General features: G+C 40.1%; 2 protein-coding genes across 2 annotated transcripts in view; one reads left to right on the top strand and one right to left on the bottom strand.

Annotated features, from left to right (window-relative positions):
* The window catches only part of LOC131307813 (serine/threonine-protein kinase TOR), a 44,349-nt gene that overhangs the window by 16,581 nt on the left and 1,420 nt on the right, over positions 1–26,348 (bottom strand). The window contains exons 2-32 of the mRNA XM_058334505.1: positions 25,106–25,444; positions 24,958–25,032; positions 24,386–24,558; positions 23,706–23,804; positions 22,025–22,184; positions 21,768–21,911; positions 21,480–21,649; positions 21,180–21,384; positions 20,910–21,104; positions 19,601–19,753; positions 17,604–17,725; positions 17,380–17,479; positions 17,205–17,300; positions 16,700–16,830; positions 13,728–13,830; positions 13,475–13,651; positions 13,307–13,399; positions 13,168–13,203; positions 12,506–12,604; positions 12,314–12,412; positions 12,063–12,225; positions 11,852–11,976; positions 11,696–11,748; positions 3,913–4,036; positions 3,641–3,826; positions 2,836–2,988; positions 2,614–2,766; positions 1,788–1,859; positions 1,568–1,702; positions 1,361–1,422; positions 1,099–1,196 (exon numbers count right to left, since the gene is read on the bottom strand). Of these exons, the coding sequence (XP_058190488.1) occupies positions 1,099–1,196; positions 1,361–1,422; positions 1,568–1,702; positions 1,788–1,859; positions 2,614–2,766; positions 2,836–2,988; positions 3,641–3,826; positions 3,913–4,036; positions 11,696–11,748; positions 11,852–11,976; positions 12,063–12,225; positions 12,314–12,412; positions 12,506–12,604; positions 13,168–13,203; positions 13,307–13,399; positions 13,475–13,651; positions 13,728–13,830; positions 16,700–16,830; positions 17,205–17,300; positions 17,380–17,479; positions 17,604–17,725; positions 19,601–19,753; positions 20,910–21,104; positions 21,180–21,384; positions 21,480–21,649; positions 21,768–21,911; positions 22,025–22,184; positions 23,706–23,804; positions 24,386–24,558; positions 24,958–25,032; positions 25,106–25,444 (4,093 nt within the window). The remainder of the gene's footprint in view (positions 1–1,098; positions 1,197–1,360; positions 1,423–1,567; positions 1,703–1,787; positions 1,860–2,613; positions 2,767–2,835; positions 2,989–3,640; positions 3,827–3,912; positions 4,037–11,695; positions 11,749–11,851; positions 11,977–12,062; positions 12,226–12,313; positions 12,413–12,505; positions 12,605–13,167; positions 13,204–13,306; positions 13,400–13,474; positions 13,652–13,727; positions 13,831–16,699; positions 16,831–17,204; positions 17,301–17,379; positions 17,480–17,603; positions 17,726–19,600; positions 19,754–20,909; positions 21,105–21,179; positions 21,385–21,479; positions 21,650–21,767; positions 21,912–22,024; positions 22,185–23,705; positions 23,805–24,385; positions 24,559–24,957; positions 25,033–25,105; positions 25,445–26,348) is intronic.
* Positions 4,923–6,565, top strand: LOC131307816 (uncharacterized). Its single transcript, XM_058334509.1, has 2 exons — positions 4,923–6,100; positions 6,415–6,565. The coding sequence occupies exons 1-2, from the start codon at positions 4,981–4,983 to the stop codon at positions 6,447–6,449; spliced, it is 1,155 nt and encodes a 384-aa protein (XP_058190492.1). The 5' UTR covers positions 4,923–4,980; the 3' UTR covers positions 6,450–6,565.

The following is a 26,348-nucleotide window of genomic DNA, read 5'->3' as shown; positions in this document are numbered from 1 at the left end:
TAGAGCTGAGCTTTCAAAGGTTATGGGAACTTGCATTGGGGGAGCTAGCAGGTGGTAGCTATCATACATCCTCCGAGATGTAAGATGCAAGAATATCCGGAATGCGGATCATTCTGGTACTAAGATCAGGAACAGGAAACGCAGTATGCCATGTGCACTAATCAGGATAACACTAAAATGTACATCCTAGAAAAAACAAACATCTAACAAAACACCTTTGTAGGAGTATTTTGACAATTTGTTTTTCAATCCGTAAATTGGAAGGGTATTAGTGTTTTCTGGTAACATAGGTAGTTATTGGCCAATGCCCCCGCCCCCCCCCCCCCCCCCCCCCCCCCCCCCCCCCCCTCTCTCTCTACTGGTGAACGTGGAGCTCTCCTCGTAGAGAAAGGCTTGACAACCTGTTGCTCTAGCCTCCAAACCACGTGCTTCCTTTGGTCCTGAGCAAGGTAACTAGGCCATGCTCCCGACCTAAGGTTTTGTGGAGTTGCCAGGCTCAATGGAGGCTTATTTGACTGTGTAAAATCTGTAGATAGATAGGAGATGCCATGGAGATCTCTCTAACTTTTGTAAACATGGAAACTTCATGGAGGGGTCCTAGAGACAGAGGTATGGAGCCCAAATAATATACATGTTTAGAGTGATGTGGAGGGAAGGGCATGGGTCCAGAGGGCTCTCTTGTCTGCTCCACGCCGTTGCGTCATGGGCCAATTGTAAGTGCCCTGTCGCAAGGGCCTTCTAGATACGCCACAATAATCATAGCCTAGTTAAGTTTATCAAAAAGCAGCAAAAATAGCACATCCAGTATCATTTCGTGACTAGAAAACATACATTTGAGAATCTCTACTATTCCAAACTTCTTTAAAAATGAGATTGTGTCTATATCAACATTACAACGGTAAATATTTGTCTTCTCATTTGGCAGCAATATCTTAAAGCATTCAAGTTTCAGTTCTCAGATTTTTAGCATAAATGCATTTTCACATGAAGATATGATGTGTGAAAGTCTATAAGACATGAGATGCACTTACAAAACGACAAGGTAAAATAAAAAAGAACAAAATGATAAATTGCATAATTCAAATACAGACTACAGACCTAATGTAGCATCCAAAACAAGATGTGGACTTGAAACTTGTGAGGCTTTGGTAGTGTATGCCACAAGCGCATTATCCCACCGCTGCAGTTTCTCATACCTTAAACAGTGCAAACTGATGTGAGTATTTTTCTAATTGAAAAAATCACAACCAAGATGTTGCATGACAGGAGCAAACCAGGAAACGTCATAAAATGATAATGATCTTATAGATGAATCGGCAGCAGCAAAAATTAACTGCAGTAGTTGAATTATCAATGATACCATGATTCCTTCAGTTGAACATTCAACTTCTGTTGGGCATAGTTCAATATTCCAACGGCAGCCTAAAAAAAGAAAAGAAATCAGCAAACAAAAAAAAAATGACCTAAGATATCCTAAAAAAAGGGAGAGAAAATTAGAGAAATATTCGGAAGACATCATATGAGAAACTCAGCATAAATCGGTCTATTGACAGAGACAAATGAACACCTCGTGCTGGTGTAACTGATTGTTTATATGTATTAGTGCTTCTACTACAGCAACGGGGTTTGCATCCATCCTGTTAGCACGTGCACCTTCGAATTCCATCTCCTTATAATGCAAAGCCTTTGCGAATGCTCGACACTAAAATAAAGAGGTGGTAAGTAAAAGACACAAATATTATGCAACATTAGGTAACATAGCTCCTCAGGTGCCACATGCAGCATACCTTTTCAGCAAGAGCCCCAAGCAGGCGGATATCTATAGGAAGAGGTTTTTCATCATGCTCCATGAACTCCGCCTGAAATAATCAATGCCAACTCATACACAAAAATGATTCCATCTATAAAAAGAACAGCCTCATCGTCCCGAGTGCAGTTTAATTATTATAAATCATGCTGCAGCTCCTTCAGCAAGATAGACTAAGAGTTTGGTACATGATACTAAGAGAATTATGGCAAATCAATGAGCAAGATCTCCTGGAATCAGAATCTAACGAACTTCACAACAGAAACCAACTTGAAAAAAACCACAAAACTTCTACCACAGTCTCCACAGTCCTATTGCTTTAAAACCAACAGAAGGGTGAGAGAAGTAACGGACATCAACGAGGGAATCTGTCATTTGGCTGTGATGAGCAATGCCTTCAATATGAGGCATGCTCAAATTGATGCCCTCAGTCCTCACTCTATAAAGAAAGATCTTTTATTAGTTTCAGTTTGCAAGTACCCGACAGAGCCCTCGAAATGTTACCTTCATCTCACCCTCTTTAGTTCATTTAATCGTTCATCGTAGTTAACAAAATAGTAAATCTTGTACTACTCGTTATGACAAGACTAAAATACAGTGGCTTTTGTGAAAAAAGTTTTTTGCAGAAGACATGTAGCCTATCAATGGAAAAATCCATTCATTGCTCCCTGATTTGTCCATAATAAAACCATATGTTTTATATAGGAGATGCCACCTAAAGACTGAAAGAAAACCCATACAAGCCACGTACAAGCCCCCCTCCCTGAGGGAAAAAGGAAACCAACTTGGATAATGAAAAACAATACCAAATTCAGAAGTGTCGCAAGAATTTCCGGAGGAATATTTGGAGAAGAAAATGCCATCTCTAAACTCCGAACCAGCTGTCTTTGACTAGACTCATTCAGTTGTGACCAGCAGCTAACAAAACCAGCTGCAAACAACTCTCGCCCAACAAAAGGCTGCCACCACTAAAAATCAGAATCCACCTCATTCTAGATATATAAAGGTACATCAAAAAAATGTCACACCTGCGACTGTGCAAGCCTAGCACATGTTCGTAAAGCCGGAGAGGGTGATTCCCTTAGAAGTTCAATGCTAAAATGCCTCATCCATTCTGCCCAATCTTCTTTTGTACTACGCTGAGAAGCCTCTCCAGCAGTGCGTAGTCTACCATCATTCACCTGCATGAAATTGTAAGAAGTTTAAAGATCCTCTAAATCTTTTTCAATAGGTAGGTTTGAAGAAAGACCAAACTCTAAAGGTACACATTTCTGCGTTGATGTGCCTTAGTTTGGTTGCTAGTAGGCTAGCATGATGTGCTTTTTCTCATCTGAGGTGTGCTATGCATTTCCTCCATGATCATTTTTTTTAAGGTGCTTCAGAATAATTCCTCCATGATCGCGCTTGCTTAACGTGGGAACAAGTTGTGGTTAAAACACAGTACCTCAAAAGGATCAATTACGTAACAGTTAGGACAACTATAGAAATGGTTATTCGACAGTGCAACTCCTCATCCTCTATTTTCCTTGCGTCTCTTCCCTCTGTGATTCATCTCCCCTTCCCCAAACCCCCACCCATCCCAGTTCTCTCGTCCCCCACAAATAAAAACCCACCCAGACCACACCTACCTAAAACAATTGTATTGTTCTGAAGAAGAACAGAAGACCATTAGCCTAAATTACTTTCTCCAAGAGGTAAAACTATGTGAAGACAGCTTAAGCACCGTAGTAAGAACCAAGAGAATAAAAAAGAGGTATGATGCAAGTCCACTTAGCTATACTTACACCATCTGAAAAAACACAAACTGATACCAAACCAGGGGAAAAAAATAACCTGATGGCTTCTAGGTTGTCTATGCACATCAATTCCATCATCATTGGGATCATTCTCACTATCATTTAGAAGGTCACTATTAACTGCAATAGGAAGGCGTTGACTTAGTCTTTGAGCAGCGGAACTCCCCAGGATAAGAGGCTCATGTCTCTGTAAACGCCCTTCAATTTCTTCAAATTCCTTGTGCTGAAAACAAAGTTACATCTACTCTCAAAATCTTCCAATGGACGAATGATCATAATGGAATTAAATCATAGAGACAGAAAACGGACCCGCAAGCGATATTTCAAAAGAAGTTTGTGAATTGATGGTATGAAAATGGTGAAGTCTTCCCCAAGGGCATAAGCTAGACAACAAAGTGCATCAACAGCATCCTTACGGAGCTCATCACTTTTCCTGCAAATAAAAATTGGACAGTTAGAACTACCAACCCATTTGTGTAAGCAAATTACATACCATGTGAATTCGGAGAGAGAGAGAGAGAGAGAGAGAGAGAGAGAGATGCTCCTATCCAAGGTAGCGAAACAAATAATTCTATCGCATATACATTGCATGTGAAATCGTAGCAGATCCACAAGTTTATAAAACATCAAAACCTCAGCAATAGCAAGTCTAACCTCTAAAATAACCGAGTATGGACGTCAAGGTGTAACTATTAGTGTAAGGTATTTAAAAGTCTCTTCCCCAACAAATGGAAGGAAGATCATACATAGGTAGATCTGATAACAAATAGACCAAATTGATATCTCAAATTGTTAGATGATGGATCTATTTGTATCTAGTGTAATTATATGTCTTATCATGTAATTAGTTTAAGTATCTAGGACCGTAGTGCAATTATTTTACAGCTTGTATATATATTTTCTACGTTGAATGAAATTAACCCTAATGGGTTTTCTCCCTATTATGATTACCTTAAAACTGAACATGGTATCAAAGCGATAGAACCTGGCGACCTACGACGTTCTTCTCGTCGCTGCGTGAACAGTACTTTCGGGTGAACAGTGATCGTGAACAGTGCCGCGTGAACAGTGCCGTGAATAGTGATCGTGAACAGTATCGCGTGAACAGTGATCGTGAACAGTGATTGCGTGAACAGTGCTTGTGAACAGTTCTTTGATCAGTCGGGGTTTGCCGTCACCGTCGATCAGATCTGTTCTCGCCGATCAAATCTATTTTTTTTCTTTTTCAACACTGTTTCAGTCAGATCCGAAAGTATTCAGTTGATTTTTTTTTGAGGTTCTAGGGTTTTTGGAACCTTTATTTATTATTTTTTGGAGTTCTAAAGTTGCTGGGAACATTGTTTATTGTTTATTTGGCATTATTGTTCTGCTTTCAAGATGTCAGAAGAGAAAAAACAGACTTCCGCTAGTGGCAAGGATGAGTTGAGTCGTGTAGGGACTCTGGATAACTCTCCACTAGATATTTGTCCCATCAAACTGGATGGCACAAATTATTTACTTTGGTCTCGTACTTTTACATTAGCCATTGAAGCTAAAGGGATGTCTGAGTTCATTGAAGGCCCTGTTACTGAGCCTACTACTGATGTTGAACTCAAGACGTTTAAGTCTCGTCGATCTTTAGCCATGACTTGGTTGTTTAATTCTATGAAGGCTGATATTCGTAGTCCTTTCTTGCTTCTTAACACTCCATATCAGATTTGGACTATTGCCACACAGACTTATTCTCAGCAGGGCAATGATGCTCAGTGTTTTGAGTTGCGAAAGCGACTTCGTACTATGGATCAACACAATCGATCTGTTGCTGTTTACTTTGCTGATCTTAGTGGGGCCTGGCAAGAATTTGATTATTATCAGGGGTTTCAAGCAGTCTGTTCCGTTGATGCTGGTGCTTGGTTAAAAAGAATAGAGAAAGAGCGTGTGTATGACTTTCTTGCTGGTCTTGATGTGGAGTATGATCCAATTAGAGTGCAGGTGTTGGGTCGTGTTCCGTTTCCATCTTTGGGCGAGGCCTATGCCATTGTTCAACAGGAGGAGAGCAGAAGGGGTGCTATGTTACAAGCTCCTACTTCTGATCGTTCTGCATTGGTTGCTATTCCGCAGGGACAGTTTGGGTCTGGCAGTGGAAAGTCTCCGTCTGGTACTACCAGTGGGATCATAGACCGTATGTCACTCCAGTGTGATTATTGCCACAACACTGGACATACCAAGGATTTCTGTTGGAAGTTACATGGTCGTCCTTCTCGTGGGCGAGGCAGTGGACGTGGAGGTCGAGGTCGTGGTCCCGGGCGTTCTCAGGCTCAGGCACATGTTTCAGAGTTTGCTACCTTGTTTGATTCTGGGTTCAATACAGGAGTTCAGTCACCTTCTGATTCTGTTGGCGGTTTCTCTCAGAGGGAGATGCAAGCTCTCAGGCGTCTTATGGCTCAGGCTGATTCTTCCTCTACTATAGCTCCTACTTCCACAGCAGCTCCTACTGCATCCTATTTTGCTCATTCAGGTATTCCAGCTAGTGCATTTACTGCCTCCTCTGGTATTCCTTGGATTATCGATTCTGGTGCTTCAGATCATATGACAGGTTGTTCCTCTGTTTTTGATTCTTATTCCACTTGTTCTGGTAAGGATAAGGTTCGAATTGCCGATGGATCGTTCTCTGCTATTTCAGGGAAAGGTTCCGTTCGCTATTCTCCCTCTATCTCTCTCTCTTCAGTCCTCCATATTCCAAACTTTGCCACTAACCTTCTTTCAGTTAGTAGTTTTACACATTCTGCAAACTGTTCTGTGACATTTTTTCCTACTCACTGTATCCTTCAGGAACTGGAAACGGGGAAGGTGATTGGCAGTGGTAAAGCTCATGGTGGTATCTATTATCTGGAGCATGCACCTCATCCATCTCAGCCATCTTTATCATGTGGACAAGCTCTACGGGCAGATATGAGTTCCACTCTTTCTTTGTTACATCGGTGGCACCGTAGATTGGGTCATCCATCTTTTGGGATATTAGAGAAACTTTTTCCTACTTTAGTTAAACATTGTCCTAGGGATCAGTTTTTTTGTGAAGCCTGTGAGTTTGGAAAACATAAACGCTCTTTTTATGCACCTATTAATAAACGAAGTGATTCTCCATTTATGGTTATCCATTCTGATGTTTGGGGTCCTTCTCCTGTTACTTCTTTAAAGGGCTATCGATGGTTTGTTACTTTTATTGATTGTTATTCTCGTGCCACATGGGTGTACTTACTCCAGTCAAAAAATGAAGTATTTTCCTGCTTCAAATCTTTTCATAAGATGGTGTGCACTCAATTTGATACACATATTAAAATTCTTCGGAGTGATAATGGGACTGAGTATATTGATAAGAATTTTCGGACATATCTAGATGATAATGGTATTATTTTTCAGACGACTTGCGTTGACACTCCGCAACAAAATGGAGTCGCTGAGCGTAAAAATCGTCATCTTGCTGAGGTCGCTCGATCTCTTTTGTTCACTATGAATGTTCCCAAATATTTATGGGGAGAAGCTATTTTAACTGCTACATATCTTATCAACCGTATGCCATCAAGTGTCCTTAATTTTAAAACACCTATTGAGTGCCTGCCAAGCAGTTGTCGAGTTACGACTCTTCCACCTAGGGTGTTTGGTTGTGTGTGTTTTGTTCATGCCCCAAAACCTTCTGGGGGCAAGCTAGGACATAAAGCCCATAAGTGTATTTTTGTTGGGTACTCTCCTACCCAAAAAGGCTATAAGTGTTACGATCCTTATTCAAGGAAGATGTTTGTCTCTATGGATGTTACCTTTTGGGAAACAGAGGTTTTTTATTCCCCTAAACCATCTCTTCAGGGGGAGCATCAACAGGAGGAAGAGATGTTTACCTTTTATAATCATAGTGAGGGGGAGAAATTTTTCTATAATCATAGTGAAGGGGAGAAGGAAAACACTGGAGAGGAACCAGTATTTGTTGAAAGGGAAACACATGATATTGGTGGTGACATTGAGGAACAACTACCTGCACGACAACGACTGCAGGGAGCTGGCTTACAGAGGTATGCTAGACGGAAAAATGGAAAGTCTTCATGTACGTTACCACTTTGTCAATCACAATCACCCAATCCAGTTCCAAATTCCTCAGCTGACTCTTCTGGTAATGATTCTTCTCTTATTGAACCTCCTCCTATGGATCCTGACAATCTTCCTATTGCTATTCGAAAAGGTGTTAGATCTTGTACTCAACATCCTATTTCACAGTTTGTTTCTTATGACCGTTTGTCTCCTTCGTACCATGCATTTGTCTCTTCTCTTTCTTCTATATCTATTCCACAGAATTGGCAGGATGCATTCAAGATACCTAAGTGGAAAGGAGCTATGGTAGAAGAGATGACGGCTTTGAAAAAGAATGGCACCTGGGATCTAGTGTCACTTCCAGGAGGGAAGAAACCAGTGGGCTGCAAGTGGGTGTTCACTATTAAGCAAAAGGCTGATGGTACAGTTGAGAGATACAAGGCAAGGCTTGTTGCCAGAGGTTTTACTCAAACTTATGGTATTGACTATGAGGAGACGTTTGCTCCGGTAGCGAAGATGAATTCTGTGCGAGCTCTTCTCTCGTGTGCTGCCCACTTGAATTGGCCTCTTCAACAGTTTGATGTGAAAAATGCATTTCTCCATGGTGATTTAGAGGAGGAAGTTTATATGGATATTCCACCAGGTTTCTCTTCTCTTGCAAGTGAAGGAAAGGTGTGTAGATTAAAGAAGGCACTTTATGGGCTGAAGCAGTCACCTAGAGCCTGGTTTGGCAGGTTTTCTAAGGCTATGCTGAGTTTTGGTTACAAGCAGAGCCATGCAGATCATACGATGTTTATCCGACGAAGTAATGGTAAGATTGCTGTCCTTATTGTTTATGTTGATGACATAATAATGACAGGCAACGATGTGAGTGAGATTCATAACCTTAAGTCTCGTCTAGCTCAAGAGTTCGAGATTAAGGACTTGGGATCATTGAGATACTTCCTTGGAATGGAAGTAGCGAGGTCTGATAGAGGTATCTTTATTTCCCAACGCAAGTATATACTTGATTTTTTGGAAGAGACAGGCATGTTGGGCTGTAGACCTGCAGATTCTCCTATTGAGGCGAATCATCATCTTAGTGGAGATGTGGGGGAGCGTACTGATAAAGAGAGGTATCAGCGACTTGTGGGTCGACTAATATACTTGGCCCACACTCGACCAGATATTACTTATGCAGTAGGTGTTGTTAGTCAGTTTATGCATGATCCTCGTACTTCACATCTAGATGCAGTTTATCGTATTTTGAGGTATCTAAAATCAGCTCCAGGAAAAGGAATTTTGTTCTCTAATCATGGCCATTTGCGATTGGAGGCATTCACTGATGCTGACTGGGCTGGTTCTGTGGATGATAGGCGCTCTACTTCTGGCTATTGCACTTTCCTTGGGGGTAATCTGATTACCTGGCGAAGTAAGAAGCAATCGGTAGTCGCTAGGTCTAGCGCAGAAGCTGAATATAGAGCTATGGCTAATGGTGTTTGTGAGCTCTTGTGGCTCCAAACTTTGTTACTTGATTTGGGGTTTGCTGATAGTGTTCCGATGAAACTTTACTGCGACAATAAAGCTGCCATTAACATTGCTCATAATCCCGTTCAGCATGACAGAACGAAGCACATAGAGATTGATCGACACTTCATCAAGGAAAAATTGAACGAGGGTTTGATATGTATGCCGTTTGTGAGATCTGAAGATCAGTTAGCTGATATATTCACAAAAGGGCTGGGTAGCAAGAGTTTTCATCCTATTGTGTTCAAGTTGGGCTTGATTGATATCTTCGCACCAACTTGAGGGGGAGTGTTAGATGATGGATCTATTTGTATCTAGTGTAATTATATGTCTTATCATGTAATTAGTTTAAGTATCTAGGACCGTAGTGCAATTATTTTACAGCTTGTATATATATTTTCTACGTTGAATGAAATTAACCCTAATGGGTTTTCTCCCTATTATGATTACCCTAAAACTGAACACAAATGCTTATTTTTGGTGGAAAATCGAACAATGAGAAAGTGGTTCTTGACACAATTAGAAAAAATCACCCTCCCCTTCTATACGTAAACACTAATCAGCAAAAAGACATTGAGGGAATGCCACCTGTACATAGGAATAGCCCAGCATCAAAAGGGATACACTGCTGTGTATATGGAAAAGGCATATCACATCAAGGGAAGGATTACATTCCCTCGACCCCCAACTATGCAAGCTTCTAACAATAAGGTTCATTAGCTTATACCTAAGTTTTCAAAGGTGAAAGCGCAATGGAGGCGGTTCACCTCTCATGAGGCAAGGCAGCGTAAGCCTCAATGAGTTGAGGCATAAGCCTTTGGAGTTCTGAATTTTTATTCACAAAAAATAAGTTTTATTTAGAAGTACCATAAAAGGAGGGGATAGTGTTTCACCATACAAAGGCGCCTTACTAAAAATAGGAAAACGGTAATTAGAATTTTAAAAAAAAAAGCATGTTGAAGCCATAAAAACGTAGTATATTAATAGATACAACCTTTAAAATCACTCAAGGTCATCTCACAAATACGCTCAAACCCCTTCAACTTCGTCCCAAAAACTTATAGAAGTTCTTCCACTCCCCTCAGAAATCCTAAACCACCACAAACCATGAGATAATCGAAGTCCAAAGTTCTCAAGCCATCTGACAATAACTGAAAAAGGGTGGCCTTGACTTCACATTCCACTCACACAAACAAAAAAAAAATTCAACAGGATTCTCCTCCTTTGCATTAGGTTGTCAATGATAAGAATCTTAGCATAAGCCGCACAACACAAAAATGCAACCTGGCGGACCATTGGCTCCCCAAATCACCTATCTACGGGGGTGGAATTGTGTCTACAAAAATCTATAATACCGCTTCGCCATGGAAGGCTCCAACAAAGCAAGAGTCCAGCGAAATGAGTCCTCCCTTCTCTCATGATCCTCTGAATTGCGTCTAGCCTCTCCGTTAGGTTCAATAACTCAACCATCTCCCAATTCTGCACCCCCAACAAAGACCATATCCGACACCAATTGTTCCCCAAGCCGCAATACACTGCAAATATAATAACCAACTAAAGCCTTCCTGTCAACAGCCATTCACTAAGTAGCAGGATATGCCACAACACATAACCTCTCAACCTTTCCAAACATCACACACAATCCCAAAACTTAACCCTTCTCGCACTTCCTACCTTGGAGTCACTAATCCTACCTCACACAACAACTCCTATGTAAAACTCCCATAAAAAAAAATGAAGACGTGGGGTGAAAAAGGATCTTCCGAAATGAAGCCCCCAACCATTGAGGTAAAATCTACCAATTTTGTCCAAAACTTGACTACCAAAATATAATACGGAATCCTTATTCCAGTATGAGATCACTCCTAGTAAGTAGCTACAAACTAATAAGATACTTTGGTTCCATCTAATATGTTTGGTTTCCAACATTCAGATGTTCAAAATTAGTGAGCACCAATCTGGTTGTATAACAAAACAGCCATTTTACAGGAACAAACTAGCCTTAAAAAAAAAATTGTTACCTGACTTTTTGAGCTCAACCAAAGAGTTGAATCCAATTATGATAACTTGGGGTGTTCATCTAAAATTGCTGATACTAGATTCAATTATTATAGTTTGAGCACAAATTTATGAAAGTGTATTTACTGGTTAGAGCCTCAGACCACATGTTGAAGAAAAACGCTTTAAAGATAAATTGAGGAAGTGGGTCAATGATGTAGGCTATAAATACTGACGTCCACATAATGACGATGACAGAGATTAGTCAAAGTTGGAAGAGGCTTGAAACAAGGGACCTATCGTCCCACTTCTTTTCTACTTTTTCTGCAAATAAGGGACCGATTTTCCAACACTAATTAGATGTGAAATAGATGCAGGGAAAAAGATTCACTGCCAGGTATAAAGACATAGCAAGTCGAAGTATGTGTATACAAGATACGCGTATCAATGCATCTTGCAAACTGGATATAAAATAGATCAAGGCCAATTTTCCTGTTGATATGGGCAACTGAAGAAAAAGAAAACAGACCCATCCAAGACTAGCTTCAAGTGATGCACAAGGGCTGATATGTGACCAGTGACCTGATGAAAGAAAGGCACAAGGGAAGTAGTTAAATGCAAGGTTTGCGAATATTACAACAATATTTTCACTGGCTAACAAAGTGAGGAAAGAGTATTTGCCTACCTGCACACGAGGTATCAATCTTGTTAGAGTTTTAATCGAAGCACGCCTTATGTCCACCGAAGCATCCACTCTAAACAATCGTATGAGTGCCGGAAGGAGTAGATGCATGTGTTCATCCAATGTCCCTAAAAAATCAACTAATATAAGAGGTTTCCAAATGGAGGCAATCAGATGAGGAATTCCTCATAGCAACAAAGAAACAAGCACTCACCACCAAACACTTCCAAAGTGTGGAGAATATCAAGGACGTAAGTGTAGTCGTTACAGCGTTCAGCATCACTGAGGACTTGAATACAGCATGGAAGAATATCTGGAAGTTTTGTTCTGAACTCATCATTGAGGGCCAAGCACAGTTGTTCTACTAGATGCAAAACCTAAGAACAAAGTCCAGAAACATGACGCCAGCAATCACACATGAAAAACAAGATGCAGGTAGTTTAGCCAAAAAGGAGCAACACTTACAGGATACCCATGCACAGGACGGTTAGCAGCTGGCAAAGTAAAGGATGACCATAATTCAGATATCAGAAGAAGCAACTCTGGCAGATATTTCCTAATATGCTGCAATTGTCCACCATGATCCAATAAAACTCCCCAAATGGTCATAAAATCAAACAATGTGCAAATGAACACGCAATTTCATACGATTCTTACCTGACGCACGATAAATACCAGAGTTCCAAGCTTCCGTGTTATAAATTCCTTCAGACCATCTTCACATGTACGAAGAGTGTAAAACAGATCAGGCAAAACCTGCAATTTAATGAGGGGGTTAGAACCCGGAATGTTCAGCCCCACTTCAACGAATCTTAACAATCAAGCGGGAAAGCATTTAGCATGCAAGAATGAATCAGAAATCAATACATTGGGGGAAGTATCAATTCATATTGCATTTTTTGATGTGCCAATAGTAGACGTCCACAAAAAGTTTGGGAGGTATCAATGATGTTAACTGACAGACCACACCTCCTTATATATGTACAAACCTAAGTTCGTCCCAAAAAAAGCATCAAGAACGAGGGCATCCATTTATAGCATATACACAACTTTTATGCATTATTCAGACCTCCATTAGTTATGATGGAGGTAAGATACTCTGATCATCCCGACAACCACAAATGCCACAATATCACGGAGGAACAAAGTAGGTAATCTGAAGGTGAAAATAATGCAGTAAAACCCATGAAGTTCCAAGGTGTGCTGAAAAGAGATGCACCAGTTTAACATAATATCTTGTCCCATCAAAACAAGTACCGAGGGCTCAACAAATCAATATTTGCAGGAACCAAAATTAACAGCTACACTAACATACTAACCTTTGGCAAGTATGGGACACAACCAAGACCCATTGACTGATCTCGCAAAAACAAATTAATAAGGCTAAAATCAGAATTGTAAAGAAACAGAAGAGAACGTCTAAAGAAACAAACTAAAATCGCTTATCACTAAAGGAACCTTGAATATGAACATGAGGGATCCAACCACTTTTTGGTGGTAACTGGATAGTGAAGGATCTCTAAGAATCCGCATGAGGGAATTGATGGCAACCTGAAGTAGAACATAGATTAGATTTAGCAAGAACGAGAAAAAATTGTCACGTCTTAAGCTTTATTTATGTTTTACCGTCGAGTAATAATCTTCTGATGTTGCAAAAGACGGCTCCATTGGTAATTCATCCATAGACCGGATGTGTTGACCTGTATCACTGGCTGCACGGGTACCTTCACCATGCGACCCTGGCAAGCGTAGTTGGTTGCGCTTATGCCCATGGGGATCCAAGGCGCCCATAATGCCAAGAACCTAGGGGAACCCAACATAATATCAACATGAGGAAGAACATCACAGCACTAACTAAAGTCAATTTGAAGCTAAATACCTTTAAAACTTCTTGTCTGGTAGACCATGCTAATTCACCATTCAGCAATTTCAGGAGCAAGCCAAGCAGCTGTGGGTACTCATTATATGGAGTGATCACGTACCTGTCAAAATAGCCGAACCAAAAACTTTTAAGACATGCATATAAGAGATTAAACACGAACATAGAACTAAAAGCATCCCTACATTAACCCTAGCAACCATTCAAATAAATTGGAATTGCAAATACCAATTTCCCTTAAAACAAGTTTTGTAGAAATAATAGACTAGTTATAATACACGAACATGCCTACACTTTTCGTCCACTTGAAAAGATGGATACTTTAAGGGTGAAACTGTGCCAGCTATGGGATAGAAAGAAGGGCTCTCAACCCAACTAGGCGAAAACACGAACTAGCTAAAGAAACGCTCTAGTCGAGTCAAGATCTACAGAGCAGAGATGATATCTTTCAAGAGTGGAGCTAAAAAGTGTGTAATTCCTCCATCCCTCTTGGTCAGTAATGCACTTTTATAAATGTCAATTCCTTCAACATATAATTATTTGTTGCATGACGTAATTCATTATTTATTTGTAGGAAAACATGGTGACTTTGGTGACCATTAACAGATTAGATTCAGTTCTGGAGCAAGCTTGGAAAAGAATGTAATACTCAAGAAAGTCATGCAAGGTACTTCTCCTTCGTGATTCACCCTGAACTGAAAGGCACCCTTTGGTATTAAAAGATCTATAATATAGGACTTATGAGCAAATATAACTGGAGCCAAGATAGATGCTACAAGAGGGCGCAAGCTGCATTGCTTCATGTTCATATGGGTATTACAATACAGATTTACTTCTTGCTTCCCATTGCAAATAGTACAACAAAAAAATAAATTAGTTTAGCTTCGGAAAAAGTAAATGCCATTTCAACAACCTAGTCAAATAGTCAGACCAATGAACTACTAATTGGAATCTCAAAGTAAATGCCATTTCACAACCTTGTCAAATAGTCAGACCAATGAACTACTAATTGGAATCTCATCTGTTTTACGTAGGTCAGAAACCGCATCAACTAGATTGGCAAAATGTGCTAATAAACCACAAGTCCAAAAGTAGCCAAGATGAAGATCACTAGCTTATTCCACGCAGACATTGCTCGTTGCCAAGTTGTCAAACTGTTTAACACATGCTTCTACTTGAGAAGGTGCTTATCAGGCTGAAATGGTAACATATCCAAAAATAATCAACGACATCTAAATAAGCTGCTCTCCCTTCATACTCGACGATGCTCTTGAGCATGTGTTGAAGGAAGTCGTTAATAAGTTTGTTGAGGATTAACGCTTGGTAAACTTACACATATAATTTATGGATTCCATTGGCTTCCAGCCAACCACATGTCCAAAAGCATCTGTTTCACTCATCTGTAGATTAGGTACAACAATAATAGAACCCATCTAGTCCCCAACCATTGTGGGTATGGGCAGGGGAGGATTGGAGACAGACCTAACCTTTAGCAATATATGCACAAAGTGGTTGCTCCCAAAATATCATTAACATAATGTCCCCCCCTAGCCTCCAAGAACCGAGGAGCTAAAGGCATCAGAGAGGGTAGGCCTAGAGACCCAAATCCATTTCCGTAATTACCCCGCTTCCTTCATTCATGGTCCAGAGCATCGGAAAGCACATATAATCTGTCAGATTTAGATGATGGCACTAAATCCATAAGCTCAATGAGCCAAATCTTCCCTCAGAGTTTAAATTTCTTAATTGCAATTCACCAGAGAACTTGCCTACTCAGACATTGAAGCTAAGGGTCTGTTGAGGCACCTTTATCCCTAAATCTGACACTAAAATCCATAAGCTATGAGCCAAATCTTCCCTGTGAAAGTTTCTTAATTCCAATTCACCAGAGAACTTGCCTACTCAGACATTGAAGTTAGGGGTTCATCGAGGCACCTCTATCCCCTTACTTAACTCAAGCTCCCAAGTCATTAAACAAGAGGGGCTTCTACATGAGGACAAAAGGAACATTGACTAAGATATGATACTTCTTACTCTAGGAAAAGCTACCCACTGCAGCTCCCCGATATCACCTCTGAGGAGTAACATACATATCTAGGTGCAACTTCATTACACCAACATATGCACGGTGGCACACTCAATAGTTGAAAAAACTCTAATCTATCAAACCACGAGAAGATAAAGCACTCATCCTTGAGAATTAGACGTTACGAGTGGGCCCACATGGCTTAAGCCCCTATGCATCAAAGCAGTAGCAGTAGATAGCACAGTTTCTCTCCTCCCATGGGTTTGAACATCACTGCCTCTCTCTTCTCTCTCTCCCTCTCTGAGATTAAGACCAGCTGTGCTCAGGCCATCCACCTTTGATAGTCCTGTGCCAACCTGCTATCAACAATCTTCCCAGAAGGCGTCACGCTAGCCACTTCACCAAAATCATCCATAGCATAGTCTGAACAAACTTAAATGGACCTTGTAATAGTAGTTAAGGTATTATGAGCTATACAACAAGATGCCGTTCGTGATTCTATACACTCAATATCGATTAAAACCGTCAAGGTCTCAATATGCATAACAGTAATTGCAACATTAAAATCACCATTCCTCGTTGGGGTAGCTCAGCTATTAGCCATCATAGTTCCTTTGGCACCCTCATAATCGTAAAAGGAAAACAGTTTACCGGCTTACACGTGCGTGCACGCACATACACACACAAACTTTAAAAAAAACACAAAAATTGAAAGGTACCATTAACATGTTAAAACTACATAGAATTCAAATGTAACACTGAAAGTCTACTGGAAATTACCATGTAACAATATCAGGAGGAAACTACATGCTGAATTTGTAAGTTTAACGAAAGAACAGAATTAAGAGTCCTCACCAATAGCCAGAGCTGACTTTAAGACAAAATTGAACAAAAACTATACAAGAAATAGTTGAGGAAAAGTAAACCGTTGAAAGAAAAAACATACCCTGTACTCTGTACAACTTGACCAAGAGTGGCAACAGCCACCTCACGTTTTGCAGCAGCAGCTCCATCCAATAAAGCATCAACAATCAACGGCATAAGTTCAGGAATGTATCGTCTCATTGTGAAACCACCCTGAACCGTAGGAAAAGGTTTTGCAAAAGAAGAAGCAAAACAGTTAGCAGCATTCCATGTAATGAATAAAAACATCCACACCATGACAAACATTCATCCTAGCATCAAAATATACTGCTTTATTATGTAAAAGGGAGAGTAGATTTCCATTCACTTTCAGAGGATGCAGTTTGCACTGAAAATTTGTTTAAATGCATTTAGAAAGCACAAAAAAACTTCGTTAACCCCAGCACATCTGAGGTGATAGTCATCAGGCTAGTTGCTAGGTCTCTTCTAGAGAAAAATCATTGATAACATACATTGAGCACACATCCAAACAACTCCATACATATACAGGCAAGAAAGAAAGTTGATTATGAAAAAACTTTACCCACCACTCTTGCAAGATCACCAACAGTCACCAGAACTCCACTTATAATGCCACTATTAGCATTTGCCCCAGTTCCCTCACAGAGTTTTGCCACAAGTGCCTAAGATTAAATACGAACTTAATGAGCAAGGGAGTAACTTATTAAATTAAACAAAAATTGTACAGAAGAAATCGTCAACCTTGTGTATTGGAGCAATATATGGAAGTATTAACCGTTCACAATTGCGGATTAAGCAACCCAGCAATTTAGCACTTTCTTCTCTGCATTTGCTATCTGCACTGCTAACACATCCACATAGCATACATCAGAGGCCGCAGATGATGTGGAAGAAAATGATGCCCACTGACATGTTCCCGGTGAATAAAACCTGCAAACAACTACCAGCAACTAAAATACTCTTACCTTTGTTCTAGATATGTCAACAACTGAATAAGATGGCGACGAAGTGCTGGAAGAACATATGCTGGATTCTTTTCAGATAGTCTTCCCGCAACGGATATTGCATATTCCCGTACTTCAAAATCCTAAAAGAACAAAGTACAAAACAATCATGATTTAACAATATAACTTAGAGCCATTGCTAGATGCAATGAAACCTCGGAAAATCAAGTTGTCACATGAGCATATCCATCTATGGACAACAGTGAACGTAAGGATTGCACCGCCACAAAACAAACCTTAAAAGATAAGAAGGAGAAGGACCTGGAGAGGACTAACACGGCAGGGCAGCTATTTTCCCTTATTATTTTCCTTTTTTACCAAGTCAAATTTCTTTTCTATTTCTCCACAAACAATTGCCTAATTTGGACTCTAAACTCGGCAATCGTATACTATTTTACCAGACAAGTTAATGCTTCACACATCCAGCAGTGCATACAATGCCAATTTCGCCTCTTGATTTCTGTGAAAAGAAAGCTGTATCGATACCTTGGATAAATAAATTCCAGTTTCACGTGTAGCATAATGGTAAGTGCTGCCTAAAACATAACTGCAATTTTCCAGATCCATGCAGTGTCCAAGTGTTCTCACATGTGATATGACCAAAAGATGTATCCACCGCTAAAAACTAAAAAATGAGTTTTGAGCTGTCGTTTGGACTATAAATGAAGGTATTCACCAAAGTGACAAAATAAATGCCTCACACCCCCTACCTCTCAACCACACGTCCACCTCCAGCGAAAGAACTTTGCCACTCTGCTACAGCACGGAAGCTTTTTTTGCCAAATAAATCTCCATTAGTCCCAACCTAAGAAGCATATGCACATATATCGGCCTCACCGTTTGAGTCAGACACCCAGGGGACATGTAGGATGCCAAAATACAAATTTAAAAGGCTGGGGGAAGGCCAAAATGACCTTTGATGTTTAGTTCTTCATTACTTATTTTCTAACTTTGTTGTTTCTATATCTGTGTATTGTTAACTTCACGTGTAGTTTATGCTTAACACTGCAGAAATAATAATTGTTTTTTGACTTAATTACAAGTACTTATATAGTTACCTTATATATGACATGTTATACGTGTCCCAAACATCAGTGTCCTAATTTTTTTAAAAACATCTGGGCCATATTCCATGTCGTGCCATGCACATATCTGTGATTCTTAGAACTCCCAACTCCTAGAAACTCTCTCAGAAACTGTGCCAGCCAAAGCCCTCTCACCATGATCTGAAAATCACGTATCCTCATTTGATATTGTTAGAGCTTGTCCCACATTGATAAATTACAACCTCCGAAACTAGTATACGAGCCTAGGCGGCCTCTCCACTCGTTTTGAGTTGGATGTTTTAACATGGTATCAGAGCTAGGCTTCCGGAGGCTTTTGGACCAAATCCTCTTGATTAATTGCCCCGTTGTTTGTGCCTTAAGAGCACCTTGTTGTTTTTCATTACCTCCCCACATACGGGTCAGGGGTCGCACGTTTGGGGGAGCGTTAGAGCTTGTCCCACATTGATTAATTATAACCTCCGAAACTAATATATGAGCCTCGGCAGCCTCTCGCCTATCCACTGATTGCCAATTGGCTTCGAGTTGGATGCTTTATCAATATTCTTCAACAAAATATCAAACAAACCTACTGATACTTTAAGATCTATAGAATTCTGACTTGAAGTACAATCAATCCCCATAGACCAAAAAACCAAATAGCAAAATTAGACAGATGAGAGATCCAGGGACAACTGATACATACAGCTCATGCCAATTAAACATGCATACCACAGTATTGTTGGCCCCTTGAATGAAGAAAACAAAACAATGCAATCAATATGAATTAAAAAGCAATGAACTAGGACTTGGCTTAAAACTTGCTAACACGAAATCGCAACGCACAAGGCTGTAACATTTATCTTATCAGCCTCATCATTTAACACGAAAATATTTTTTGCTGTGAGATCATACCTCATCATTTAGAGCAGCAAAAATAGCACTCAAACTATCAGCCTGAGCTAGAAAACCATCAAAGCCTACATTTGCATGCAAAGAGGAAAATATTGAATGCCGAACAGTGACATCTGCATCTGCCACAGCTGCAATAAGAAGCTTTTCCACCACCTGCGGAAACACCACAAACAGTATAAACAATGAGCAATCTGCCATACTTTCATAAGCCCTAGTTAATTCATTTAGTTACACTATTCTCTGTCCAAGGTCTAAGAATGAATCAATAGGAGACAAAACAACAAAGTAACATAGTAAATCAAAATAGGAAAAACACAAGCATTTTATACTGCAGTCTGTGGCATTGGTTGACTCTGAAATTCAATGGGTGTTTGAGAAGCTGCCAGAAGCATCATGAAGAAAGAGAGGAAACATGTTCCACAATACACAGAGTGGGAATAACACGTGAGCGGAGACTTGGCACATTCACAATAGAGAATGAGGTAATTTGATGTAAGGTGTTCAATCTGAATGAGAAAATTCTACTCATCATCATGAAGAGGACTAAGGGGATGGGTGAATTCCCATAGAGAACTTGATAAGGGCAATTGACTTCATAGGAAGATAGGCAAGAGCACCTTCGGTCTTTCCTACAAGTCACAAAGATGACCCTTGTGTATTGGGTAATACTATTCTGCAGATCCAAGAAGAAACAATTGACCCAAGATTAAAGTATGCACTTCTATATACAGTATACGTATAACATTCATCTCTACATGTTTTTTACTTAATTAGAAAAAGAGGGATGGGATGCTCACCTAGCACAAGAAAGGTCATCCTTTGGCGGATGCAACTCCTAAGATGTATACATAGAGGTAGGGAAAGGGAGGGAGAGAGATTGTATGTTTTTCTGTAGATATTCCTAATTAGCTAAACTCATCAGAAGTAAAATGTAATTCTGTCTGAAATAAGGAATAAATGATTTAAAAGTGACTGACGCCATAACTAATAAACAAGCTTTGGTACATAATGGAAACGCCTTGTCTGGATTTACAAGAACATAAAAACAAAAGCATACATTCTTTCGACAGTCCCTAGCCTCGACTATTGCACATGGAATGAGGAGTTATCTTCCGTATAGTATGTGTTTACATGGTTTGTTTCCTCTCTTTTGTGCTTCTTAATAAATACATTTTCCCTTGTTAAAAATAAAAATGGTGGCTGCAATTTTCTACTGAATAATATAAGCCAGAAAAGGTCAATAATACAACAGAAATCTAAAATTAGCCAGCAATTTGATGCGAAGGAAAAAAGACATTTTAAATCAAACCTCCTCAATAAGCCGTCGTCTCTTCCCCCCAGTTCGACTGGACCTACTAGAACTAAACTGGGCACTAGCTATGCCAGGGAAAGAACTTGCGACCAATCTGCAGCAACATAGGGCAGCATCTTTCCTTGTCGCTCCATCTTCATCTTCTAAATACACTACAACAGTTTCCCTTGCAAGCTCGAGAAGATCATGTCCCTAGGACAAATAGTAGCTTCACAGGTAAGCGCATGGAATAAGAAGGAAGCGTGCAAAAAAGGCAAGTATGCCAACCTTAAAGTTAAAACGGGCGAGGGTTTGCAAAGCGAGTTGCACTAATGCGGAACCGCTAAGCTCTGCAACTTGCTGAGTGGCATTCATCGTACTTCCTCTAGTCATGGCAATGGATGACCTAGCTTGGACATAATGAGATTTTGAAAGAACCGTTGAAATGCAATCCAGCAACCGATCTTGAATAGTAGGCAACAAGGACGGGATACTGTAATGTCCACCATTAGTGTTGGTCAAAATCCTCCAATGGAATACGTCAGACAAAAATGCCTGAACTAATTGTTTCTGAATATTCTAGCCTACCTGACAGTTATTTGCTCAAGAGCCTCCACTAGAATGGAGGAAAGACCAGCAGAAAACATGGCATCTAAAAGACCACGAATATGAGGTTCCATGGCAGGTCCCATGGCTTTTGCAATGCTTCCAGCACAGGCCAAAGCCTCAAGTGAGGGTCGTCCTCTACGAGGAGCAATCTATAAATACACAATGGCAAATCATCAGAAAGTTTCTCCTAGAGGATGAGAGCACAGAAGATAATTAAGAGCTGAAAATGTGGCAAGGAGACCGCAACAATTGGCACATGTAACATACCGCATCACGCAAATGAGATGTTATTGTCGGCAAATAGTTGAGAAGTTCACCATCCAAAGCACCTGCCATCTCCCCAAGAGCAACAAATCCACTGGCACGTTCAGCAGGTGTTTTAAGTACAGCAAGAATATGATCCATGCATATCTGTACAAGGAAAACTGTTTTCATGAGCAAAGATGGGTACGCACCAAAGCTGCATAAGGCTGCTTAAAATTTCACCAACCAACATAATAAAACTGAAAGCAATGTTCACAAACCTTTAGATAATTCGTAACAAAACGATCACGCAAGAAATGAGCAATGCGAGGTAGAAGTGAAGTTATGCTGAGACGAACAAGTCGATCCCGGTGCTCTAGGAATCTGAGAACGATTTCTGCAACTTCCCTGTACCTTGACATCATGAACTCGCCTGTATTCCTGCACGCATGGAACATTATGCTTACCCTCAACTGGATTAACAACACAACAGAGGTTCGCAAACAGGAGTGCTTGGTGGGCAGAAAAAGAAATTGAAAATCACCATTCTACAAACTTGGCAACATGTATAGAACTATCGTTATTGGTACACAGAAACTAAATAATCCTGCCTAACTTCCAACCATGAAGCATACACAATTCCTCATCACAAACTCTACTTCTCAGGAAGCATATAACTCACTGATTTGACCCATTTGAAGTAGAAATAACCCGCAATAGTTGACTTCCTGCAAAACCAGACTCGGCTCCTCGAAAGTGGCACAAGAAGGTCAACCTAGAGTTCTGCTCGAACTCTGTACTAGCAAAAACCATCCGATACTTTCACCAGCAGCACATTATCAAAGTATCTAGATCTTGGTCTTGGTGGGAATCACAGTACTAGAGCTTCCACGAAATGTTTCTACAAGACAGCTAATGAGAGCTTAAAACTGATTCAACCTCAACCCCTTTAATACCCCATACTTGTTTTGAGCAACACTTCAGAACAAATATCCAGGCTTTGTTTGGTTTGAGTTTTGAGGGAGGTTTTTGAGGTGATGAGTGGAGAGAGAGGGAGGGAGAGAAATTAGAGTCATAATTTGAGAGAAAACTTAAAGAGGAATGTGCGCAGAGAGAGAGAGAGAGAGAGGGGGGGGGGGGGGTGTTTGGTTTTAGAGACCCAAAGTGGAGTCCCAATGTTTCTACAACAATTATGTGAAACACGACCAAGTACAAAACTTATAACATGAGATCATGAGAAGCAACCACTAAAAGAATGGACACAAATATCAACTTCTCACTTGCTTAGATTCACACTGACCCTAGAACATGGATTACGAATCAATGGGGGTTGCTAGTTAACTCGATGTAAAAATGTAAACATAATGATCCTACAAAATACCACAAAAAATAGTAGCACCCACGTAATCCCAAATCGATGAGGAAATGGGTGGGGAAGACTGGAGACAAAAAAGGCGAAACAGTGCCTTTGTCGGCTTAGAAACAATTCCCTCGATAAGCACTGATTAAAGGGCCAAGCTAAGCTCAATTCCCTCGATAAGCGCTATAGAAGAGTGAAGAAGCCTATGCACTCCACTCGTTACCACTAAACGAAGAAGCCCAAAGCAGGAGGGACTTGAACCTTCAACCTCAGCCTTGGCAAGGCTATGCTCTACCATTAAGCTATTTCCGCCAGCTACGCCCGGGGATTTTGATTAAAAGTAGATTTCCGCTAATAAGAGGACGTCGAGATGGGATCTTCTTTCAATTTCCCAAGGATTTTGATTAAAAGGTCATTTTCGCTAATAAGTGAGATCGAAAAGAGGTCAAAAAGACAAGGTTTTGGCACTATATGAGGCTAAATACAAGCAACCAAAAGTATTTGCATGCAAGAATTGCAGGTGAAATCAAGCTGGAAAGCAATATTCATTGGAACAAGCACTTCAAATCTGCAAACAGTGCAAAATCAAAATCTCAACCAACCTCAGAAGCTCGCCAACAGCAAGTAAAGAACCATGTATGCTATGAACAGGGGCGTTTCTACCCAAACCTTCTTGAGTAGCCTCAAACATACGATAATACCTGTGAAAAGTGCAAGAACAAAGGAAAAAAGGTCCCAATAAATTACCAAATGGGAGTGGAATATACACCTATAAGCATTACATTTACTTAATTGATAGGGTTCAATTCTTAATTGCTAGTGATCAATACAATTAGCTTTCAAAACAATCTGAACAACCTCATAGATAAAATAAGATTACCAGATTCAATTGCCTCTTACGTATGGAAAAAGCAAACCAAGACAAACCAACAAACAACCCTAACCTAAACACTACTGTAGTCTAGAATGGCAAATAATAACTTAATATCGGTGATCTACATTCATGAGGCATAAACATGCTCACTTAAGTGATACTTGATGCCTCATCCTAAAAAGTGAAACAAAAATTTATACCGTCTCGTAACCTTGTACACAATTTTGTTAGTATGCAAATTTAATATATAACGGCAAATTGAGTTCATAGAATCCATTGCAGCATCACAATTTCCTCTTACATTAAGGGTACATGTTATCACTGCAGCCTTGCACACAGCAAAACCTCGTTATTTATCCATTTCAGATTCACTAACGAGATTTGAAGAAAAAAATTATCCATACATACCATTGTACCCGCCAACGAGTTTCACGCTTTTCAATTACACGAAGACAAGCTCGTAATGCCTCTACTGCCCGCTCCCGAACAGCTAATGTTGGGTCCCTTAAAGCAACCCATATAGCATCCACAAAGTCAGGCACATGAACATTGAAGACAGTTGAAGCATTCTCAGCCATTTCCTACAATAAAGCCAAAACCAAAACCAATAGAAAATTATCCTCTGGGAGATGGCAATATCCCAATCTGAATGAAAAAAATTCCGGAAAACAAAAAAAAAAGACTATGAAACTGAGATGAAGTTTAACCTCAGTAGTTGGCAAAATAAATCTATCCAAAAATATCAAATGCAATACTATTATACGAAACAAAAATTGGCAATAAAGCAATCACAAATTCCTTATGCCCTAAAATTGAACAAAAATTATTCCAAATAAGACAATAGGAATTAATTAACCAAGTACAAAAAGAGTGCAGTTTACGATAAGATATTTATAAAAAAAAATTCAAAAATAAAGCCTCGGTGTTTTGACAAGCACTATCACAACCGCGGCCAGTAACAACATAAATGTTTCACTTACTTTCAAGATTAGGACGGCAGCAAAACGACGATACTCTATTCGTTCCCCTTTAAGCCATTCCAGAGCATTTTTCACCTGAGGAACCACTTATATTAGATACTCATAGATCCAGACAACCATACAATTGATGAAAGATAGAAGAACATGCCTGCCATTCCACTTCATCCGCAGTCATTGCCCCACCGGCCCTGGCCAGGTGACCAAGAACGTTGCTAGCAAGGATTAAAATGTTACGATCACGCTTCACCTCAAATACAGTTCGCATGTAGTTAGAGAATCTTGAAACCTTGGAGGCATTCTCACCAAGTGACACATCTATCAACTCATCTATGGCCCTTAATGCTCCCAAATTTTCTGCCACGTCATTACTCTCTAACAGACTAGTAATACGATCATACAACTGATCCATAAATCGAAAAAAGACCTCTCCACTAAGATCACGAGCTTCTTCCTCCAAATGCTTTTTCAAAGCCAATGCAGCACCATCCTAGGATCCACAGCATCGAACCAGAAATGCATAAACAAATAAATGGAAGCAACATATAGAACCAAAATATCAAATCATTAAACCAGTTGTTCATTTTGTTAGACTTCCTGAATGCCATGGTTTCGAAGTCGACTCTGCAATGAAACGTAAGGCACCTTAAATCCACCTCTAAACGCACAACAATCGTTCCACCTTTCTCTCCACATATGCAGAAAGAAGGAAACTGGCATTTCCCCAGAGTAAAGTTATGCCCGTTGACTATTACTAACTTCCAGCATAATCAAATTGAGGCAAACCTGGAGCCAAGAGGCAACCAACGACTCCATCTTTCTCAGAAATACAAAAACAACTCAGAAACTACAGTTCGTCATCTAAACTCTGTCCACCAGCCAATAAAATGAAAATCAACCAAAGGGGCGAGGGACGTTAACTGACTCTTAGAGGTATGTTATTTATTGAAATGTAACACAAGGCACGGCACTATGCACCCCAAATCCTAACACCGCCAAGCTTATTGCTCCTCTCTTCTCCATTTTCCATGTTTAGTCATTAGTGTGATTTACGCCAGTTACTTGTAATTGTGTGAGTCCCACGTACTGAAATTTAGTGAGTAATAATTAAAGTAAGAGTAAGTAAACCTTTCATCAGAAGTACAGTTCCACATTGGTGCTATTATCATTAATGGATATGCCAATTATGAAGAGAAACGTCCCTTCATGATATACATGATGGTTATTTCCTTGTTAGACCAAGTATGTTGTACATGTTTGGTCTCTCACCGAGCCTAACACATTCAAAGACTGTTTCCATGGGACGATAGGCTGAGGATTACTCGGCACTGACTGATTTAGTTCAACAATCATGCCTGGTGATATGTTTTCACCTTTCTGCACTAATATAAGCC

The sequence above is a fragment of the Rhododendron vialii genome, chromosome 11a (assembly GCF_030253575.1).
Source record: "Rhododendron vialii isolate Sample 1 chromosome 11a, ASM3025357v1".
Classification (NCBI taxonomy): domain Eukaryota; kingdom Viridiplantae; phylum Streptophyta; class Magnoliopsida; order Ericales; family Ericaceae; genus Rhododendron; species Rhododendron vialii.
The sequence above is the reverse complement of the archived record's forward strand: the minus strand, read 5'-3'. Positions and strand labels throughout refer to the sequence as shown.